Below are 18,484 nucleotides of genomic sequence, written 5' to 3' on the forward strand. Positions count from 1 at the left end.
AAAAAAACTCTCAATCTATTTTGATAAACAGGTAACATTTAACCATGACTACATATAATAAACATATCCAGTGACCAGAACATTTCTGAAACACACATTTCATTATTATTATAGATCAGTGAGTTACTATTATTGTTATATCTTAACCTCAATTGGCTGGATAGGTTCTGCCCAAGTTCAGGGAATTCCTTAGGGTCATTCAAAAGCAATTATTTCATGGAGCATGGAAGGCACTTCAGATTTTTTCCATATAAACAGAATTTAAAAAATAACATGCCTTCCTGAAATTTGGGATTTTGAAAATGTCAACTCTGCAAAGCATATCTGGTTGAGGATTTCCCTCTGCTTAACAGCCCAGACTCTGGAACTTAATGATTTAAATTATTCTCTGAATTTAGGCAGATTTTTTTTTCTTTGACCAAAGAAGCAGGAGAAACATCCAATCTATATCTTTTCTTCATGTTCCAATTCAGTCATTGTTTCTTGAATGTTTCTCCCAGGAAGAATTAATTTCACCAATGAAAGCACTGGAGGGAATGGTGCCTGAATATTTAAAAAAACGAAAATCTCTCTCATATGTGGCTTTTAGTAACAGGGGAAACAAAGTAAAATGCACCTCAAGCAAGTGTGAGAAGGGCGAGGAAGAAAGCTTTTCAGAAGGTGCATTAGAGCTCACAACAGCGCCCTCTGCTGTCCAAGTGGTGGCTGAAGTGAAGGTGGCTTTCATGCTATCAGAAAAGCCCTTTTCACTAAACAAAATTGATGTTATCTCCTCTTCTAGGCTCTGGAGAGGTCAGAAAAGAGCAAAGAATTAGCAATAAGTCAGAACAGACAGCAGTGACCTATTGAAAGAAAGGGAAGGTTACACAAGAAAGAACAACAGAACAGCATAAAATGAAAGAAAAGATGAGAATTCTGAAAGATTCTGCAGCAGGCTTATGCAGAGGTTTGTGAGCGCCAGCTTTTCCACCCTGCTTGAGAATCTTTGATAGTTGCGACCTCCAGAAACCAGTGAAAACTGCTTGGCTGATTACCAACTGAGCACAACCGACCCACCCAAATGCCATTTCATATATTCTTGAGCTAGTTCCTCGGCCTTTCTCTGCACAGAATGGCCTCTTCAGTGGCCCCTACACTTGAAATGCTTATTCCTGTGTTACAGCTTGGGCAGTCCTCCCTCTCCTGCCTCCAAGGCCCCTCTTTGTCCTTCTCTGCACACTCTGGGCCTTTCCAGTTTTCTAACCTCCCTGAGGCCCACTTCATAGTCTGTATTTTCTGTAAGGCCTTCCCTCACCACTCCAACTCCTACAATCTCCCTCCTCGATACCACCCTAACTCTCTGTACAACAAACATTCTGACAGCAGCCCACATTCATTCCCTCAGGCGTGCTAAATATGCCACAGAATAAATTACCCTGCCCCTTTTTTTGCAAAAAACAGGTAAAGAAAAACAATTCAAAATAGGAAGACAAACTCAGAGTTGAAAGCTCAATGAGCAATGTGAAAATTATTTCTCCCTAAATTAAACCATTAAAGCAAATTTAACTTTGCTGTGTCTGGCTCTTAAACAATGGCTCCTAACCTGCCTGAGGGACAACAGAACTATCCTTAGAAACTTGAAATGTCAATACTCGAGAGTCACCATGAAGCACCCCCTCATGTCAGAAGTGTGAGAATAATTCCTAATAAACACCACTATCCAGAATTTTTTTTTTTTTTGAGACGCAGTCTCACTCTGTCGCTCAGGCTGGAGTGCAGTGCTGTGATCTCGGCTCACTGCAACCTCTACCTCCCAGGTTTAAGTGATTTTCCTGCCTCAGCCTCCCCAGTAGCTGGGATTATAAGCGTGCAGCACCACGCCCAGCTAATTTTTGTATTTTTAGTAGAGACGGGGTTTTGCCATGTTGGCCAAGCTGGTCTCAAACTCCTGACTTCAGGTGATCTACGCTCCTCGGCCTCCCAAAGTGCTGGGAACACAGGTGTGAGCCACCGCACCTGGCCAATATTCAGAAATCTTAAAAGAAAAATCAATTAACACTCCCAAGGGGCCCCTTCATACTGTGAGCTAAGAAGGTTGAGGAGCACAGAAAGTGAGGTGAGGAGGGTGAGGTGAATAGGCACTTGCAATATTCAGCAGAGAAAAAAGCTTTTGGACTGATTTAACTTCATTACCATCTCTATGATTACATCATCCCGAGGGGAAGTGGGGGTGGGTGGGGTGCCCTTCCCAGTGAGAGATCACTGGGGAATTTAAAGAAGTGCCACACATTTCATTATCCAATGACATACCTTCAAAAGTACCTTACAACTCAATGTATAGAATCCCTTAGACTCAGGAGAGAATAGTCTATGCAAATTTAAGTCATCAAAATTCGTACAACACATTAAGAGGATTACAATAGAGTTATTTACCCATTAAAGATTAAATGACTTGGTTTCCAATTTTCTGCTCTACACTCAAAATTGTTCAAATTCAAACTACAGCCACTTTGAAAATTCAATGTATTTTTTTTTAAAAGAAACTATTACTGCTTTTTAAAAAAAGCTATAAAAACCCATATTATAGAAATTTGGGAAAGTGGTCAAATTATATACTTATGCATAATTTTTTTATTTTACTTTCAATAAGAATTATAATTCAAAGATAAACGAGAACCCCTGCAGAATTAACAGTAAAATGAAGATACAACAAAGACAGAAATTGAAAATGTACTCTGGTAAAGTAAAAACACTCCCGCAGACAAATGCTCACATACTTTCAACTAATACTAGTATGTTATTTGAAGAAAAACAAAAAAGATACAATGTAGGTGGTCAATAAATGTTTGTCGGGCAAACGGATGAATGGATGATTGTAATAAGAACAATCTACATGTATGTCAAAAAAGTATGTATTTTCCTGCATGTATTGGAGAGGAAAAGAACAGAAAAACAAGTAGCTTCAAGTACAGATAGACCATTTGGGGACTTTCCCAGATTTAAATTTCATATTAACATCACTTTAATGTGACTTCTATGACAAGATATTTTATACTGTACATTCCTAAAACATGAGATCCAGAAAAATGATAATAATTGTAAACATCTCCACTAAAATGTCAAAGTTTCCTACTGCAAAAATCCAAGGACATCACTTTAAATTTGATCAAATGATATCATGTGATTGCTTCTGGAGGACAGGTTATCAAAAATACATAGTATTTCAAAGCATGTGATATTAAAGTCCTCATTATACACATGGAGACTAATTGGCTTTGGTTTCAGGCTAACCTTTAAAGTATATAAATATGTCACTTGGTTTGGCTTCATGACATTATCTTTCTCATTTGCAATGTTCTGAAAATATTTCATTTCAACTAGACCACAAACTCCTTATTTCTACTTATTTTGCCTCCTTTCCCGACCCCGCTATGTGTTCTGATGAATACTCTCTACCAATTAACAGAATCTACTTTGTGGAAGGGAATCACTGTTTCCTTATTAATAATCTCTGCTCTCATTCACAGCCCCTATAATCTATTCCTCATCCAGTGCCAGGGGGGACTTCTGTCAGACACAGGTGGGATTCTGCCACTACTCACCTTCAAACTCTCCAAGGCTTTCCCATCACTCCTATTGTACAATTCCGAACTGTTAGCATGGCCTTTAAGACCGTGACATGACCTAGGGTCTAACTTCTTTGAATTTTCCTTCCTTCGCGCTCCCCCTTGCTCACCAAGCCTTGTCATTTGGTCTTTCAGTTCCTGTGTTGTGGCTCTTCCTTACACATGGATACATTTTCACATGTCCACCTGGTCATCATTAAGGTTTCAACTCAAATGTCATCTCCTCCTGACCACAATGACAAAACCGTGTTCCTAATCCCCTCCTAACACAACATTGTATTTCACCTTCTTAACATTTACTTCTTAGTGTCTGAAACTTTCCAAGTACCAATTAGAAAATTTTCTAATCACCAGCCGGGTGTGGTGGCTCGCACCTGTAATCCTAGCACTTTGGGAGACCAAGAAGGGCAAATCACGTGGTCAGGAGTCCAAGACCAGCCTGGTCAACATAGTGAAACCCCGTCTCAACTAAAAACACAAAAAATTTAGCCAGACTTGGTGGCGGGCATCTGTAATCCCAGCTAGACAGGAAAGTTGCTTGAACCCAGGAGGTGGAGGTTGCAGTGAGCCAAGATCACGCCACTGCACTCCAGCCCGGGTGAATGTGCAAGAGTGCATCTCAAAAAAAAAAAAAGAAAAAAAAGAAACTTTTCTAATTAACTATTTCCATGTCTCCTCTACTAGACTCCAAGCTCTCCAGTCCCAGCAAATAACAGACTGACCACCGGGCTAAGTAAAATCAGTAGAAAGAGAAGAATGAGGATGTAAAAGCAATGGAAAGTGAACTTCCTCACCAATGTCAGAAATGTCACACATGCAGGAGCGGAGAGAGAGCTGAGGAGCTGCTACGGTGCATCAAAATCTTTGTTCCCATTAAAAATCTTACAAATGAAAACTCAAAAGGTTTCCATATGTAATTAGTTAACTCATAATCTAAGGCATATAAGTGGTTATTTTAACAACATGGCATGCATAAGTATTGTACAAACAGTGCATTTTCACATGAAATCAGTTTCCCAACTGTCAGCCACATACATCAAATTAGGAATCACTTATCACCTAAATTGGTTGATGTTTCTGTATTTCAAATTTTGACTTTTCAAGTGCTTCTGCAATATGGTATTTCTCATCCAACAATTCTATGCTTCTATACACAGGGCATTTAACTTTTTAAATGCTCAAAAATCATTTCAAAAAAATTTTAGTATGACACACAGGAAAAAAGAAATCTTATGGCTGTGGACAGAAACAAAAGGAAAAGGAGAAAAAGCAAGAGTAGATCCAAGGGTGCAAGGTGAACACCTTGTCCGTCTCCTGAGCTTTTTCTTCAACCGTCCGTGTTGTCGGCATCAGGTACTTCTCCTTCACGGATAAAATATCCTTGAAAAGATGGTCTCCTTTTCTCTATTGTTTTAAACAATAGACATAATCAACAAATAAGACACATACATTACACCTACAGCAACACAAACATAAAACACTGACCCGGTGTGGGTCAATGACACCAGGAGAAGCGGCACATAATGGAAGGTGAAAACCTTGGCATGGCATCAGACCCTTTCTCCAGAAAACACAACATTCTGGAATAGACTGCTGAAATTGACATTTTTTATCGTCTTCAGAAAAATCTGAAACTAAGAACTGAAGTTGTATCCAACTTCTTAAGACTCTACCATGCAAGTCTTAATATTTTCAAAAGTTCTGTGCTTCAGTTCAGCAATTCTTTTTGCTCATTTGTTCTTAAAGAGCTTTCTTTTTCAATGGCACAAACTTAGAAATTTAAAGTAACTAACAGCTTTTCTTTTTAAGGAAAGGTGAATAAAAATAGCACTAGAATATCTAAATCAATGTCTACAATTTGGCGACATTCACGCCAGACTAGATGCTGAAAGGAAAAAGATGAAATTGTAGGGTAACATCTTTATACCATTTTTTAAACTACGGATTAAATATAGTATGATAACTGTCCGCTCAAGTATGATAAACGAGCCCATGGAAGTTCTTGGTCAATAACAGGAGGGATTTGGAAGAATTCTAGAGGCACAGATGTGGATGACAATGAGTGGAGAAATATATTGAGAATATATCCTGAAGGCAATATGTACTCATATCAGTGGTGGGGAGAAGTAAAACATGAAAAGAAATAGAATAAGTGAGGAGAAATGCTATGGTTGAAAAAACGTTTTTAAAACACAATTCTAACATTTCTTTACTAGGAAGTTTCAATACTAAGTCGTATTATATATAATATTTTTCAAGCTTTCAACAGGGCTCATCAGTCTTTAAAGCTAAGTTAAACTCATTTTCCTCACAATAATAACCTTAAACCACTCTAAAGATAGTCTATATTCCTTTATTAATTATTTATGCTAAGTAAATTTCCCTATTTCAGATATCAGTAACTAAAAAGCTTATTAAATACAGTATGTTTCTAAATTGTCCTATATAACAATTCATTACTACTACCAATTTACCTGAGTAAAATAGTGAAATTATCCTAAAACTATTTCAAAAGTATTTTGAAACTCATGCAATTTACCTAAGAACTAGGCCAATAACTATTACATTGTTAATAAATATTTAGTATTTTAAAAATTGTTAGTAATTACATAAAAATAATTAAATGGGAACATTTTGTAACTTCCCTAGACTCAACATAGGAGATTAACAATTTAAGTTTTATTGAGCAACTGGAGTGAGACAGAGCCAACAAATAGCTAATGACATACCCCTTGTGTCTGTAGGGACAGAGGTGTGATACGTCGTTTTTCCCATTCATTAGGGCGCGGCTCAGGTGTGGATTCCATAAAATTGCGCTTGAGTTCACTAATGCTAGCCTGATGTTTCAGTATGTCCTCCTGGGCTTTATCCAGTTCCTAGCAATATGTAACGTAACAAAGGGGGAAAAAAATCCAAAAGGAAAAAACCCAGTAGGACAAAAATAAAACCAAAAAATAAGACAAAGCAAACTTATGATTAAAAAAAAAAAAACATAGTAAAGCAAGAAAAATGCCAAGTCTCTAAAGCCATATTATAACCTATGAATAAGTTCATAAATTCATCAAAATTTGAAAATAAAGTCAATGCGTTCTTCTTCAATGATTTACATTTTAAAGGGTTATGATTTCTTCTCTGTTTAGGATTTTTAAAGGAATAATTATTTACATTATTAGAAAGATGACATGGAACTGATCATCAAAATTGCTAATTAACACTACCTTCCAGTACCTGGATTTGAAACTCAGACTATGACTTTGTTCCAGCAAATTTACCTTTCTGATTAAGACTACTCCTAAAATTGCATTCTGTGAACACAGTAAATCAAGTACAAAATAGAGAAAGGTAGAGACCCAGAAGCACACTGGCTGGAAGAAAAAGCCAGACCAGGATCATCCCCCAGCTGGAAAAGCCAAGGTTTTTTGTTTGTTTTCAGGAAATTCCAGTGGTGGCTTTTAATTCTTAAGGAATAAAAATTACTGCTTCCAGAGGCTGCTTCTGTTTAGCCTCTTTATAAAATAAATGAACCACAGACTGGTCTCACGTACTTGCCAAGCACAAAAGTGGGGTCTAGCCTCCGCAATCGCCAGATCATCCTTATACAGACAAATATACAAGAAAAACTACCAGGTCCATTTTCATGGGAGCAGGCCCTGATAAATGGTATTTGTGGAATTTTTTTTTGACTGGCTCTGATAAATAGTATTTGTTTTAACCAAATTTTAAATATTTATTTATATTTCAAAAATCATAGGGCCACCTGTGGATTATAGCTTTCATCACACTTTAAGGAACAGGTCATGCAACCAATAAAATTAGATATTCCATATTCATGCACAAGCATAGTAGCTCATCTATGAGCTTCTATAGCCATTTGCAAAAACTCATGAAAATCTAAAAATCTTTGCATGGCATGGAAAAATGACTGTGGCTTGAGATCAGGCACATTTCTTGCATTGGTTCAAAGCAATGTTACTTATTACACTGGACAGCATTTTAGTAAGTTAAGCAAAAATACATTTCCATCAGTTACCAAGCTGCCAAAAGCAACCAAACAGATTAGTCAGATTACTGAGAGCTGCAGTTCTCTATTGAATACACTGCCACATACTACTGTAAAATAAAAAGGGAAAAAAAAAATGTTCTCACGTGACACGGGGAACATATTTTACATTTTACATTCCTAATTGGGTGATTGGGCTTTCTTTTTCTCCTTTACTTCTCTCTCACTTTTGCTTGTTCTTTCTAATTAAAATAATTCCTTTAATTAGCATATTCTCCAACAGAATACTGAGAGTGGACCACATTCCCAATCACGGATTTTAACCAAAAAAAAAAAAACAAAAACAAAAAAAGTGGGCATAGATCAAGATCAAGAGTCAAATGATTTAATGCCAGATCAATAAACAAATCTCTGTTCTAGTTAATATATATTAAGGATGAGATTGTGTTACTTCAGGTTGATGCCCTAGAGTTAACCCTTTAGGAGAGAATAGGTTTACTTGTAGAACAACTTCAAGAGTACTGGATAAAAACTTGATTCATATGACTAAACTTTTTTTTCCCACTTGTCACTTTGAGAACTTCTAGTAGATACAGTCCTGCCTAAGCCACTTGAAAGGAACACCATCAGGCTGGTAACATGCACTCCCGAGTTGAATTACCCCATGCGCTGCATGCACCGTGCTTGAAGAACATTGCCAGCCAGCCTAGGCGTGACCTCCCGTCCACAGCAGCCGGGCAGCCATTAGGACAGAGTTGTTTTCTTAGATTATACAAACCTCCAACATTAAATTGCTATGTCTGACATAAATATTATCCCCTTCTACTCTCAAGGAATTTTTCTGTGAAATTAAATCACACACAGGGGGGAAAAGGCAAATAAACATAAGTGTATCAATGAGCAAGCACCAAAATGACCAGAGTTCGACAGTCTAAGACATTAAAAGAGGAATACAAATCTTATGAACTTAAAGCCACAACAAACACAACTCATAAATAAACCCTGAGAGTGGACCCTCCCCCCACAATACTAATGGCAGGCAGCAGCCATGAGATGTTTAACTTTAGGGAAAACTCAGCCACCTCTTCCAGCTGTGTTTCCTCTTCTTCCATCTTCGCCTGAAAAGTCACACAGCAAATGGCCAGAAAGAAGGGGAGTATTAGTGGAAACTCTACCATCAGTGCAAAGAAGCTGTATTTGAACTTAAATGGTGAACCAGTGTTACCAACCTTTATTGTGAGGCCCTCAGAAGATGCAGAATATTAAGCCTCTTTGGTCTTTCTTCACCTACAGTGTTGTACGAATGATGGAAATGATCCTTTGCAAAGGTGGAATGGAAGATGGAAGCTTCACTCTTTCTCAGTCCCTAGATTATGCTCTGCTTTTGAATATTTTGTACTCAGGAACAAAAATATGAGAGTGCAAAAATGGCATAATTCAATCTGTTCTAATTTGAAATCTCTAAAGCAACTAGTGATGGGGTAAAGTATAATGATGTAAAATTTGTTTTTAGCCTTATATTGGGGAACAAATGTTCAACCTATGATTCAGTTTGTTAAATATGGATTTCTTTTCTGGCTGGGGGAGGGGGATTGGCTTATTTAACTAGTTTCATATTAAAATGGTGGGTATTTAAAAATAATCTTTGAAATATAACCACTTACATAAAATTCTTTAAACAAGAACAGCTTTTCATAGTTGGACATTTCTCAATATCTGATGATTCAAAAGAATGAATGTAGAAGTTTAAAACTAACAAATACTGACTGAATTTTGACTCAAGGGAAAAAATGGTGAGAATAAAAATATTGACTCCCTTACCAAAGGCAAATCATTTAACCTTTACAGGTTAATTCTTAATATATATCCTTTTCCTTCTTAATTAGGATGATAGTGTCAAATCTGAGAGTTCAAACGGCTTACCTTTTTAACCATTCATAGTATTTTTCAGAGGTAAGCAAGGAGCTCAGTCTTTATCAGATGTGAAAAATGAGACACGGACATTCAATAATCTGTTAAGAAACATCTTCCAACTCCTTGGTCAACACTTAATTCCCTAAAATGTTTATCTTTGATATTCCGCAGGGAAACTTTTTAACAATTGTGGTTTCTCCTACAATGCATACTCACTGCATTATCTTTACATTTTTCTTTAGGTTTGCTCTAAATTTTGTGATTTACTCTATGTATTGGTAGTATCCACAGAATATGAGGCACTAAATCACCAGGCCACATTTAACAAAATAATCAAAAATATATTGTACATGTTAATGCTGACTTAGTAGCACAGAGGTAGGATATTTGAAAAAAATTTGCCTTATATAGGGGTAATAATCCTCAAACCAAACACCTAATTTTAAACAAAGAGCACTAAGAGGCCCAATCTTAGTGTTATATAGTCTAAATTTTCAAAAAGCCATGTTTCACTTTTCACATACATTTGTTAAAGACAACAGAATAGTACCTTCCTTATAAAATACCCTACAGTGACTCTTATATATAATACATAATTTAAGGTTAGAAAAAAAAAAAACTAGCTAAAATTCATCTGGTCTCCAAATACTACAATAATAGGGAGATAAGGAGCTTTTGAGATTAGACTTACAAATGTCAGGAGTAAAGGTTACAGACACATCTTCATAGATGCTAGAACACACTTGGGTTTCCAACAAGAGAAATAACAGTACTAAGGAATTCTACTAATATACATCAAGAACAGTTATGTCCACTGCATCCTAAGTTCTATATCAAAACAAAAAGCTTTCATCCTAAAGGAACAGCATTAATAACTGTTTGCAAAATGGAGAGACCCTGTATGGATTGTTATGGACAATACAGGTTCCCTCCTCCCCCACACCTTCTGTTACAAATCTAGTTTAATCTAGATATTTGTAAAATAATCCTACAATTTCGCTCCTAACTTAGAATGTGTGGACCTGGTCAATGGTATGAATGAAGGAGAAGTGTCTACACTTATTTCTCATGCACTAAAATATTGTGTGTGTGAAAATGTGCAGGTACTACTATGTTGAGGGTAATCAGTGGTGAAATGTATGCACACATTTACACTCTATATATATTAGGAAGGGTTTAAGATAAAGTGTATTGTGTTGACTCCACAAACTGAGCTTATGTAGGCATGCCAGCAACTACTTCCTCTTCCTCTAGTTTGTCATTCAAGTCACAGTCATAAGAAACATTAAAGGAGGCGGCTTTAGCCTCCAGATAGCAGAGGGATAGAGCTAGAGGAAGAGAAAAGGCAAGAGAAAAAGGAACTGACTGAGAAGCAGACAGAAGTAGCCCAAAGATGAGGATAAGGGAAGGAATGAATGAAGGGGAGGTGATTGGGATATAGTGCTGCACACCAGCGGGGAGGAAGGAGACCCAGACCTTGGGGAGGCTGGGGAAAGCAAGATACCCATCTTCATCAAGAAGGGAGGGGAAGCCGGAGGGAAAACATTTGGAGAAACTGAAGGAGAAGTAACCAAACTCAGAATCACTGTTGTCAGCTGCTTTAAGAGTCTTCCCATGGACGGGAGAAGGACAGTCAGGCTGAGAAGGGGCTATGGCAGAATCCAAGACCAAATCAGGCATAGCAACTTCAGAATCCCCCTGCTCAGATGTTTCACCTGTGGAAAGGTGCTCTAAGCTGTCTAGTGTGATCTGGTCAGCCTCCCCAAAGGGGTCTTCCTCTGAAATGTCTGAAAGCAAGTCCATTTCAGGGACAGGCAATAGGTCTGGGGAAAAAGATGAAGCACGGTGGATGAGAGGTGAAGGTGGGCACATGGAAACAGTCTATTCTCAAATGCAAACCCATGATTGAATATGAAATTACACAACAGATACAATCAAAGGAAAAACAGATGCAAGAGAGAAAGAGGACAAAAGAAAAAATGAGTAGTTAGTGAAAACGTTTAAAGAAGGGATCATATTAACACAGTGTAGTTAGAAATGAATTAAATGACCCATTTTTAAACAGAAAAGACTAGACTACTTGTGTCACATAAAATTTATACATATTGACTCATTTAATTATTTTCAAACTGGTTGCAAATAGAACCCACGAAACTCAAACAGCATTATTTACTTTTAAACCTGGTTGCTGACAGACATTCAAAGCATTAGCAAAAATGCCAGTGTACCCAGTTGTTTGCTGAAGACAAGCAGGATTTCCTTTGAAATTTAAAAGAACTTTTTCATTTTTTATGGAAAATACTAGATATATCAAGTTAACTACGCAAAATGGAACAGAGATATTCTGAAATGTTGAGCTCTTCTGTTTCAGATATAAGCAGTCACTCTCCTGGGTGCCTTGTTAGCAAAATTTTTAAAAAACTATCCTGACAACTTGTCAGCAATTGAAAGAAACCTTGTTGGACACAATTTCTGTTATTTTTAACTGAATTCCCCACCAAATAATTTTTCCATATGACAGGCACAAATTCTTTAACGATGGAATGTCGATGATTTTATGTCACTTGCTATACAGGTAGCACTTGACATTGTGGCACAAGACTGGGCCCATGTGGTGGTCCCTGAGACCTTCTCCATGCTGGGCCTCAGAGGCTATCAGTGCAGAAATTCCTGAGGCACTGGCAGCTACCTCATCTAGCAAGTCTTTATACATTTATGTCTTTAAAAAATTTTCAAAGTTAAAATTTAGAAAACACTATACGGCCGGGAGCAGTGGCTCATGCCTGTAATCCCAGCACTTTGGGAGGCCGAGGCAGGTGGATCACTTGAGGTCAGGAGTTCAAGACGAGCCTGACCAACATGGCAAAACCCCGTCTCTACTAAAAATACAAAATTAGCCGGCGTGGCGGCAGGCGCCTCTAATACCAGCTACTTGGGAGGCTGAGGCAGGAGAATCACTTGAACCTGGGGGGTAGAGGTTGCAGTGAGCTGAGATCAAGCCATTGCACTCCAGCCTGGGCAACAAGAGCGAAACTCCGTCTCAAAAAAATAAAAAAATTAAAAAAATAGAAAACACCATGAATCAATATGATGGATTCATTTGTTTTTATCTGTGCTTACTTCTAATGTTGCATGCAAAAAAAAGTCGCTTTGTGCAGACACAGAAAAGAGATCTGAAGAATTCAAAGGCTTCTCAAATCAATATTCAAGTGATGTCACTGCCCAAGGTAACAAAAGATAACAGTGACACATTTGAGAACACAATATGGGTTACTTCTCCATTTCACCATGGTGTACGCACAAGATAAAGCCAAAAGCAACACACCATGTTCTCACTCTCTATTCACAAAACAATTACCTTTTCTTGAGAATTTCATTAATTATAGATTATTAATGAATACATTTGTTAATAAAGATTATCTTTGGTGATGTCAAAAAATTCAAGTCAATAATTGAAATAATCAAGAAGCTACATTTTAAAATTTACTTGGACCAAACCAAAAATAAATTTCAAATCATCATAGCTTTTCTACTTTGGGGATTCAATTAGATAAGGTGATTATGAGGACAGTCAAAAAGGCCAGTAAATTGCTTACTTGCATTAAAATAATTTACATTGAAATATTCTGCTTTGAACAACAATCAAAGAAAGGTTAGAGACCACTATGCATATTTGAAAACAGAAATGACCAACAGAGAACAGAGAACAACTAATTTTAAATACTTGATTTCTGAAACAGAAAATACAACAGATACCCTCTAGGTTAAGTAAATGTTTAAAACCACATACTGTGCTAATTTACCATACCTTTCCTTCAATGAGTTGCAAATGTGGGGCTTTAGTTGGGCTTGTCACTTCCCTCCTGCCGTCCCCACCTTGTACCACGGCAATGCTGACAACTCCAGGGCCATAGGCTGAAATCTCCCCAGCAGTGCCAGGAAAATCTTTCATAAGACTTTGGTCCACGTCACCAATCGGAGCTAGCAAAGAGTGACAATTTTGGATTATTTTAGGACATGTGAATTGTAAACTTTATGGAAAATTTCCCCCTTAAGGAGATAAACAGGCAGCATATAAATAGTGAACAGGAACAGAGACACTGCTTGAGCTCTGAAAATACCCACCACATAAAATAAACTAATTTTTAAATGTTTACCAAATTCTGAAAGTATTCTGAATTTTAATGCACTGAACTACACCAGGGTCTCAAACCACCAGGTATTGGAAGGATAAACTCAGATCATGGAACTGACCAGTAGGAGGAGCTCTAAGACCAGCTGAAACACCAGAGTTAAGGCAAACAGAATTACAAGGTAAGCAGTATTTTCACACTTTGGTCTCCTACGATTTATTTCTGAATCTATCTATTGCAACAAATGATTATGCAATTAAGATGATTTGCTCCAATAAATTTTAAGAATTGCTCCATAAAGGAACCTTTAACTTGAATACCATTCAAAAGATAAAATAGTAAATAAAAAACAGTAAAGGTAAATTTTAGGGATTTTAACTTCTATATTTAATATTTTTTATTTTTTAAGCCCCTTCCTCAATGTCTCAACATGAACTATGGTAAATCTATACACAGACACCTCCCTCATCCCAGAAAACCTGGCCCTCATGTGCTCTCTTCTTCTCTCCTACAGATAGGCAGAAACGTATATTGTATTGAAAATTCTGTCATACTGCAGATCAAACCAAGACTACCTCAAACATCAGCAAGGCAAAGTGAGTAGTAGGTGGCAGGACCTCTGTCCATCTGTAGCTCCTCCCCAAACAACAGAACTACCACAAGGTCATCTCACTTTACATAAAAAGTGCTCTACGGACACCATGAAGTTTACTCTGGTTCCATGTCCCAAGGGAAGCCTGGTCAACACAAACACCTTTAGACCGCAAGCTCTTGGAGGGCAGGATTGTGTGTGACACCATACTGAACTTGAGAGGCCTCAAGCACTTTGAATACATGTATCCCAAGATACCCCTCAATCCACAGCCTTCACCTGCCCTGTCCAAAATTTAATTCTTTCCCAGACCTTTTTCACAAAATACTATTCTCATATTTGCTCCCATTTGCTTGAGCTGGGAATGTGAACATCTTCTACGACTCTACCCTTCACCCCTCAACACCAGCAAGTCCAACAAGGTCCTTGTATATATTTCTAAACGTGGCCAGTTCTTTCCATTTCTAATTCTACCACCTCGCCTTGCGGAGATTTTCCCAGCCCTTAAATACTCATACTTTGAATGCCCATATCAAATCATAGTCAATATTAGAATAAATTTCCATTTTACATTAAGTATAGTTATTTTCCAGCGGTTTTTGTTGTTGTTGTTTGCTTTTGAGACACAGTCTCGCTCTGTCACCCAGGCTGGCGTGCAGTGGTGCAATCTCGGCTCACTGCAATCTCCGTTTCCTAGGTTCAAGCAATTCGCGATTCTCCTGCCTCGGCCTCCTGAGTAGCTGGGATTACATGCACGTGCCACCATGCCTGGCCAATTCTTTGTATTTTTAGTAGAGATGGGGTTTCACCATGTTGGTCAGGCTGGTCTCAAACTCCTGACCTTGTGATCTGCCCTCCTTGGCCTCCTAAAGTGCTGTGGTTACAGGTGTGAGCCACTGCGTCTGGCCTCCAGCAGTTTTTTTTTAATAAAAAAACTTCTAACAAGATTTAAATAATTTTCCCTTGGAAAGAATATGGCTATGATGAATTCTTTTGCTTACAATTATGATTTCTACACACCTATTATACATACTCAGAAATTTTGCAAAATGAAAAAATCTGACCTAGAAATGGCTTCAAATGTAATGTTATTAAAATTTGAATATCAAACTAAAAGTTATTAAAGTTGACAAAATGCTGACTTTGCATACTTTTAAACACTTATTAATTTCAGCATGCAGTTTCTTGTATTTTGAAGCCAATACATTTATTCAGGTCTTAAACATCTGAGAAGCTTGTAGGCCCCAGCACAGAGCCCAAGATACCAAATGGCTAATTGGCCTACTCCCACTAAAGGGAAGACCACCATCGCTTTCACCTGGACCACTCCTAACCAGCCTGCCTGCTTCCTCGGTCAATCTAATTGTTCTCTTGCATCAAATGATTTTTTTTTTTAAAAAAAGATAACACTGTGCTCTTGCGTGCACATAAACCCACATAAACCCTTCAATGGTTTCCTAGAGCACATGGAATAAATAAAAACCACATTCTTCACCATGGCCTCCAAGGGCCTGCATGACCTGACCCAGGCTTACCTCTCCCGCCACTTCCTAAGCTCTGACTACACTTGCCTTCTTTCTGTTCCAGGAATGTATCCAGCTCTCCCTCGCCTTATAGCTTCATCGTTGCTGCCTCTGCTACCTGGAATGCTTTATTATTAAATATCTCTTGTCCTTTTCCTTGGCTGCCTCCTTCTCATCCTTCAAGTCTCAACTGACCTGGTTCTTCCTCAGATAGGCCTTCCTTCCCTGATGATCCTATCTAAGTAATGTCCCTGTTCATTATACTTTCCACCTTCAGGAAATCACTTGGTTCCTCAACCCCCAAATGCATCTTGGTTGTTGGTTCTCTCAAATGACTGATTTGTCTTCTTTGGGGTTTGATTTTCTAATCTCGGAGGAGACTCCCTGTCCTAAAACAGCTGTTCTAGATTGATTTTTATTTTGATACTTGATCTTTAGATTGAATCCCGGTTTTCACTTGCTATGTAATCATAAGAGGATTTATTTTAATTTGCCAAACTTTAAAGTGAGGCTAATATACCTAAATTATTCAAGCCTTACTTAAAAAGTAAACAGGAAAAAGAAAATACAATACATGAAGACTACAACAACAAATGGTATGTTGATAAGGAGTGGTAAAGAAAATAGCTCAGTGCCAGGTTACAGCCTAGCTTTGCTTTGGGGGAAAAAACAGAGAATATAAGCCCTAATCAAAGAGTTCACTGGCCGTCTGGTCATGTATTGGGATTAAAAGCCTCCTATTTTTCACAATAACACAATAATCCTTTTGATGACTTACCCATCTGATGAATTACGGCGTCCAAAACACAAAGAGAAAAATAATGGATTACTGTGCCATGTTTGTTGTTTTTACTTGTAAAAATCATTGTTTTCAGATACAGACCTCCTATAACCCTCTGCACTAACTGCCCATACAAGATGGTGGATTTCCTTGAGCACAGTTTGTATACCTCGAAGAAAATGCTGTTTTACTGATCTTTTTAAATGCTAAACTTTGCAATATAAGAGTTATACAGCCTCATAGTTTCAAACAAATGCTGAAAACTGTGTTCCAGAAAGAGCAGTGATTTCTCTCAGGGCACTAAACAACAGTAACTGCATTTGTATAAATTCTCTGTGGCAAGGGGCAAGGCTTGGGAAATATTTACATGGGTTGGCACATTTTTCAGATTTACTTGGAAAAGTGCTCAGTTGTTGAAGAGCTAAAAGATACTTTAGCGGCAATAGTACATTAACAATCAACTGAATTTAAATCATTTCCACAATTCTGGAAATTTGTTTAAAGCACAGTTCACCATCCCCTTGCACATTTCAGGATTTAATAACTATATACCAAAATCCCAACCAACAAATCCTGGCAAATATCTCTATGTGTCCACCTGCATTTGTTTTCCAAGTTTTTCTTCTAGGAAAAGCAGATGAAGGCAATCCATATGAATCCTTCACTATTAAGAAGGCTTTTTTATCTGTTAGCATTATCTGATCTGTTTTACTCCAATTATTTAAAATATAAGTTGTTCGAGCTTATATTTCAGAACAATGTAAGCAATAAACAAGAAAAAAGTTTCTGCTAATAACTAGTAGTAAAACACAATTTTCAAATTTAGTATTATTATTATATATATATTTTAGTTCAATCAACCAAAAATGTTGGAAAACTATTTCTTTGGGTAGAAAATTATCCATACTAATCATTTCCTATTACAAAGAAAGAATATTCCTTCATAAGGCATTCTAATAGAAATTTAACCTTAGCTCTTTAAAACCTATTATTAACCCATTTTGGACCAGGTAATATATATATATATATATATATATATATATATATATATATATATTCCATGTATAGTTTATATAAAACTTATTTCATGTGTAGTTTATATAAAACTACAAAATGTAGCTAATTAGAATTCTAATAGAAAAAAAATTCACATTTATACATATTTTCCCTTGGGCTAAAGAACAAATAAACACATATTTACTTTCTGTTAAAATGCTGTATGTAAAATGAATCCTTTGAAGCTACTAAAGCTTTCTCATAAGATGGAAAGTTGGTAAGTTGTTTCACTCATGAAAATTTGCTGATGCAGGGAATGTTTTATGTTCGTCTGAATTAAGGTTCATATGCTACCATACGAAAAAACCCTTAGAATTACATTTTGCCATTAATTAACAGGTTCAGGAAATTGAACCACATAAAACACATCACGATCAAGAGAAATCAGTAAAATGTATGTGTCCAACATCTCATAAATGAGAACTCTTAACAAATATTTGTGTGCGCTGACAATACAGGTTGAGTATCCCTTATCTGAAATGTTTGGGACCAGAAGTGTTGCGGATTTCTAATATTTTTTGTATTTTGAAATATGCATTATATATACTTAGCAGCTGAACACCCCAAATCTGAACATATGAAATCTGAAATGCTCCAGTAAGCATTTCCTTAGAGCATATGTCAGTGCTCAAAGACTTCCTGATTTTGGAGCGTTTCAGATTTTGAGATATGGAATGTTCAACCTGTTTTAAAAAAAAAAAGAAAAGAAAAAAGTATGACAACTTCAAAAAAGAGTAAAAACTCTAAAACACAAGATTATTTTCTTGTAAGTGTAAGTAATAGCATTTTATTTACTCAGGAAAAAAATGGCTATCCCTGTAGGGTATTTCTGGTGGCTTTATTAACTGGATTAACATTTTCTGACCTCATGGGATTAGAG

The 18,484-nt window shown here is 37.0% G+C and overlaps 1 protein-coding gene across 39 annotated transcripts in view; it reads right to left on the reverse strand.

The window, feature by feature from the left end:
- EPB41L2 (erythrocyte membrane protein band 4.1 like 2) overlaps positions 1-18,484 on the reverse strand; it is a 232,544-nt gene that overhangs the window by 32,055 nt on the left and 182,005 nt on the right. For 15 of the 39 annotated variants that reach the window (XM_055264020.2, XM_055263991.2, XM_055264027.2 and 12 more), the window contains one exon: positions 13,328-13,500. In XM_055264020.2, coding sequence (XP_055119995.2) covers positions 13,328-13,500 — 173 coding nt within the window. Of the gene's footprint in view, positions 1-616; positions 785-4,907; positions 5,010-6,334; positions 6,482-8,383; positions 8,447-13,327; positions 13,501-18,484 lie in introns of all 39 variants that reach the window. The other 24 variants (XM_055263874.2, XM_055263882.2, XM_055264001.2 and 21 more) reach the window with 10 other exon arrangements.

Source organism: Symphalangus syndactylus, chromosome 2 (genome assembly GCF_028878055.3).
Source record: "Symphalangus syndactylus isolate Jambi chromosome 2, NHGRI_mSymSyn1-v2.1_pri, whole genome shotgun sequence".
Taxonomy (NCBI): Eukaryota; Metazoa; Chordata; class Mammalia; order Primates; family Hylobatidae; genus Symphalangus; species Symphalangus syndactylus.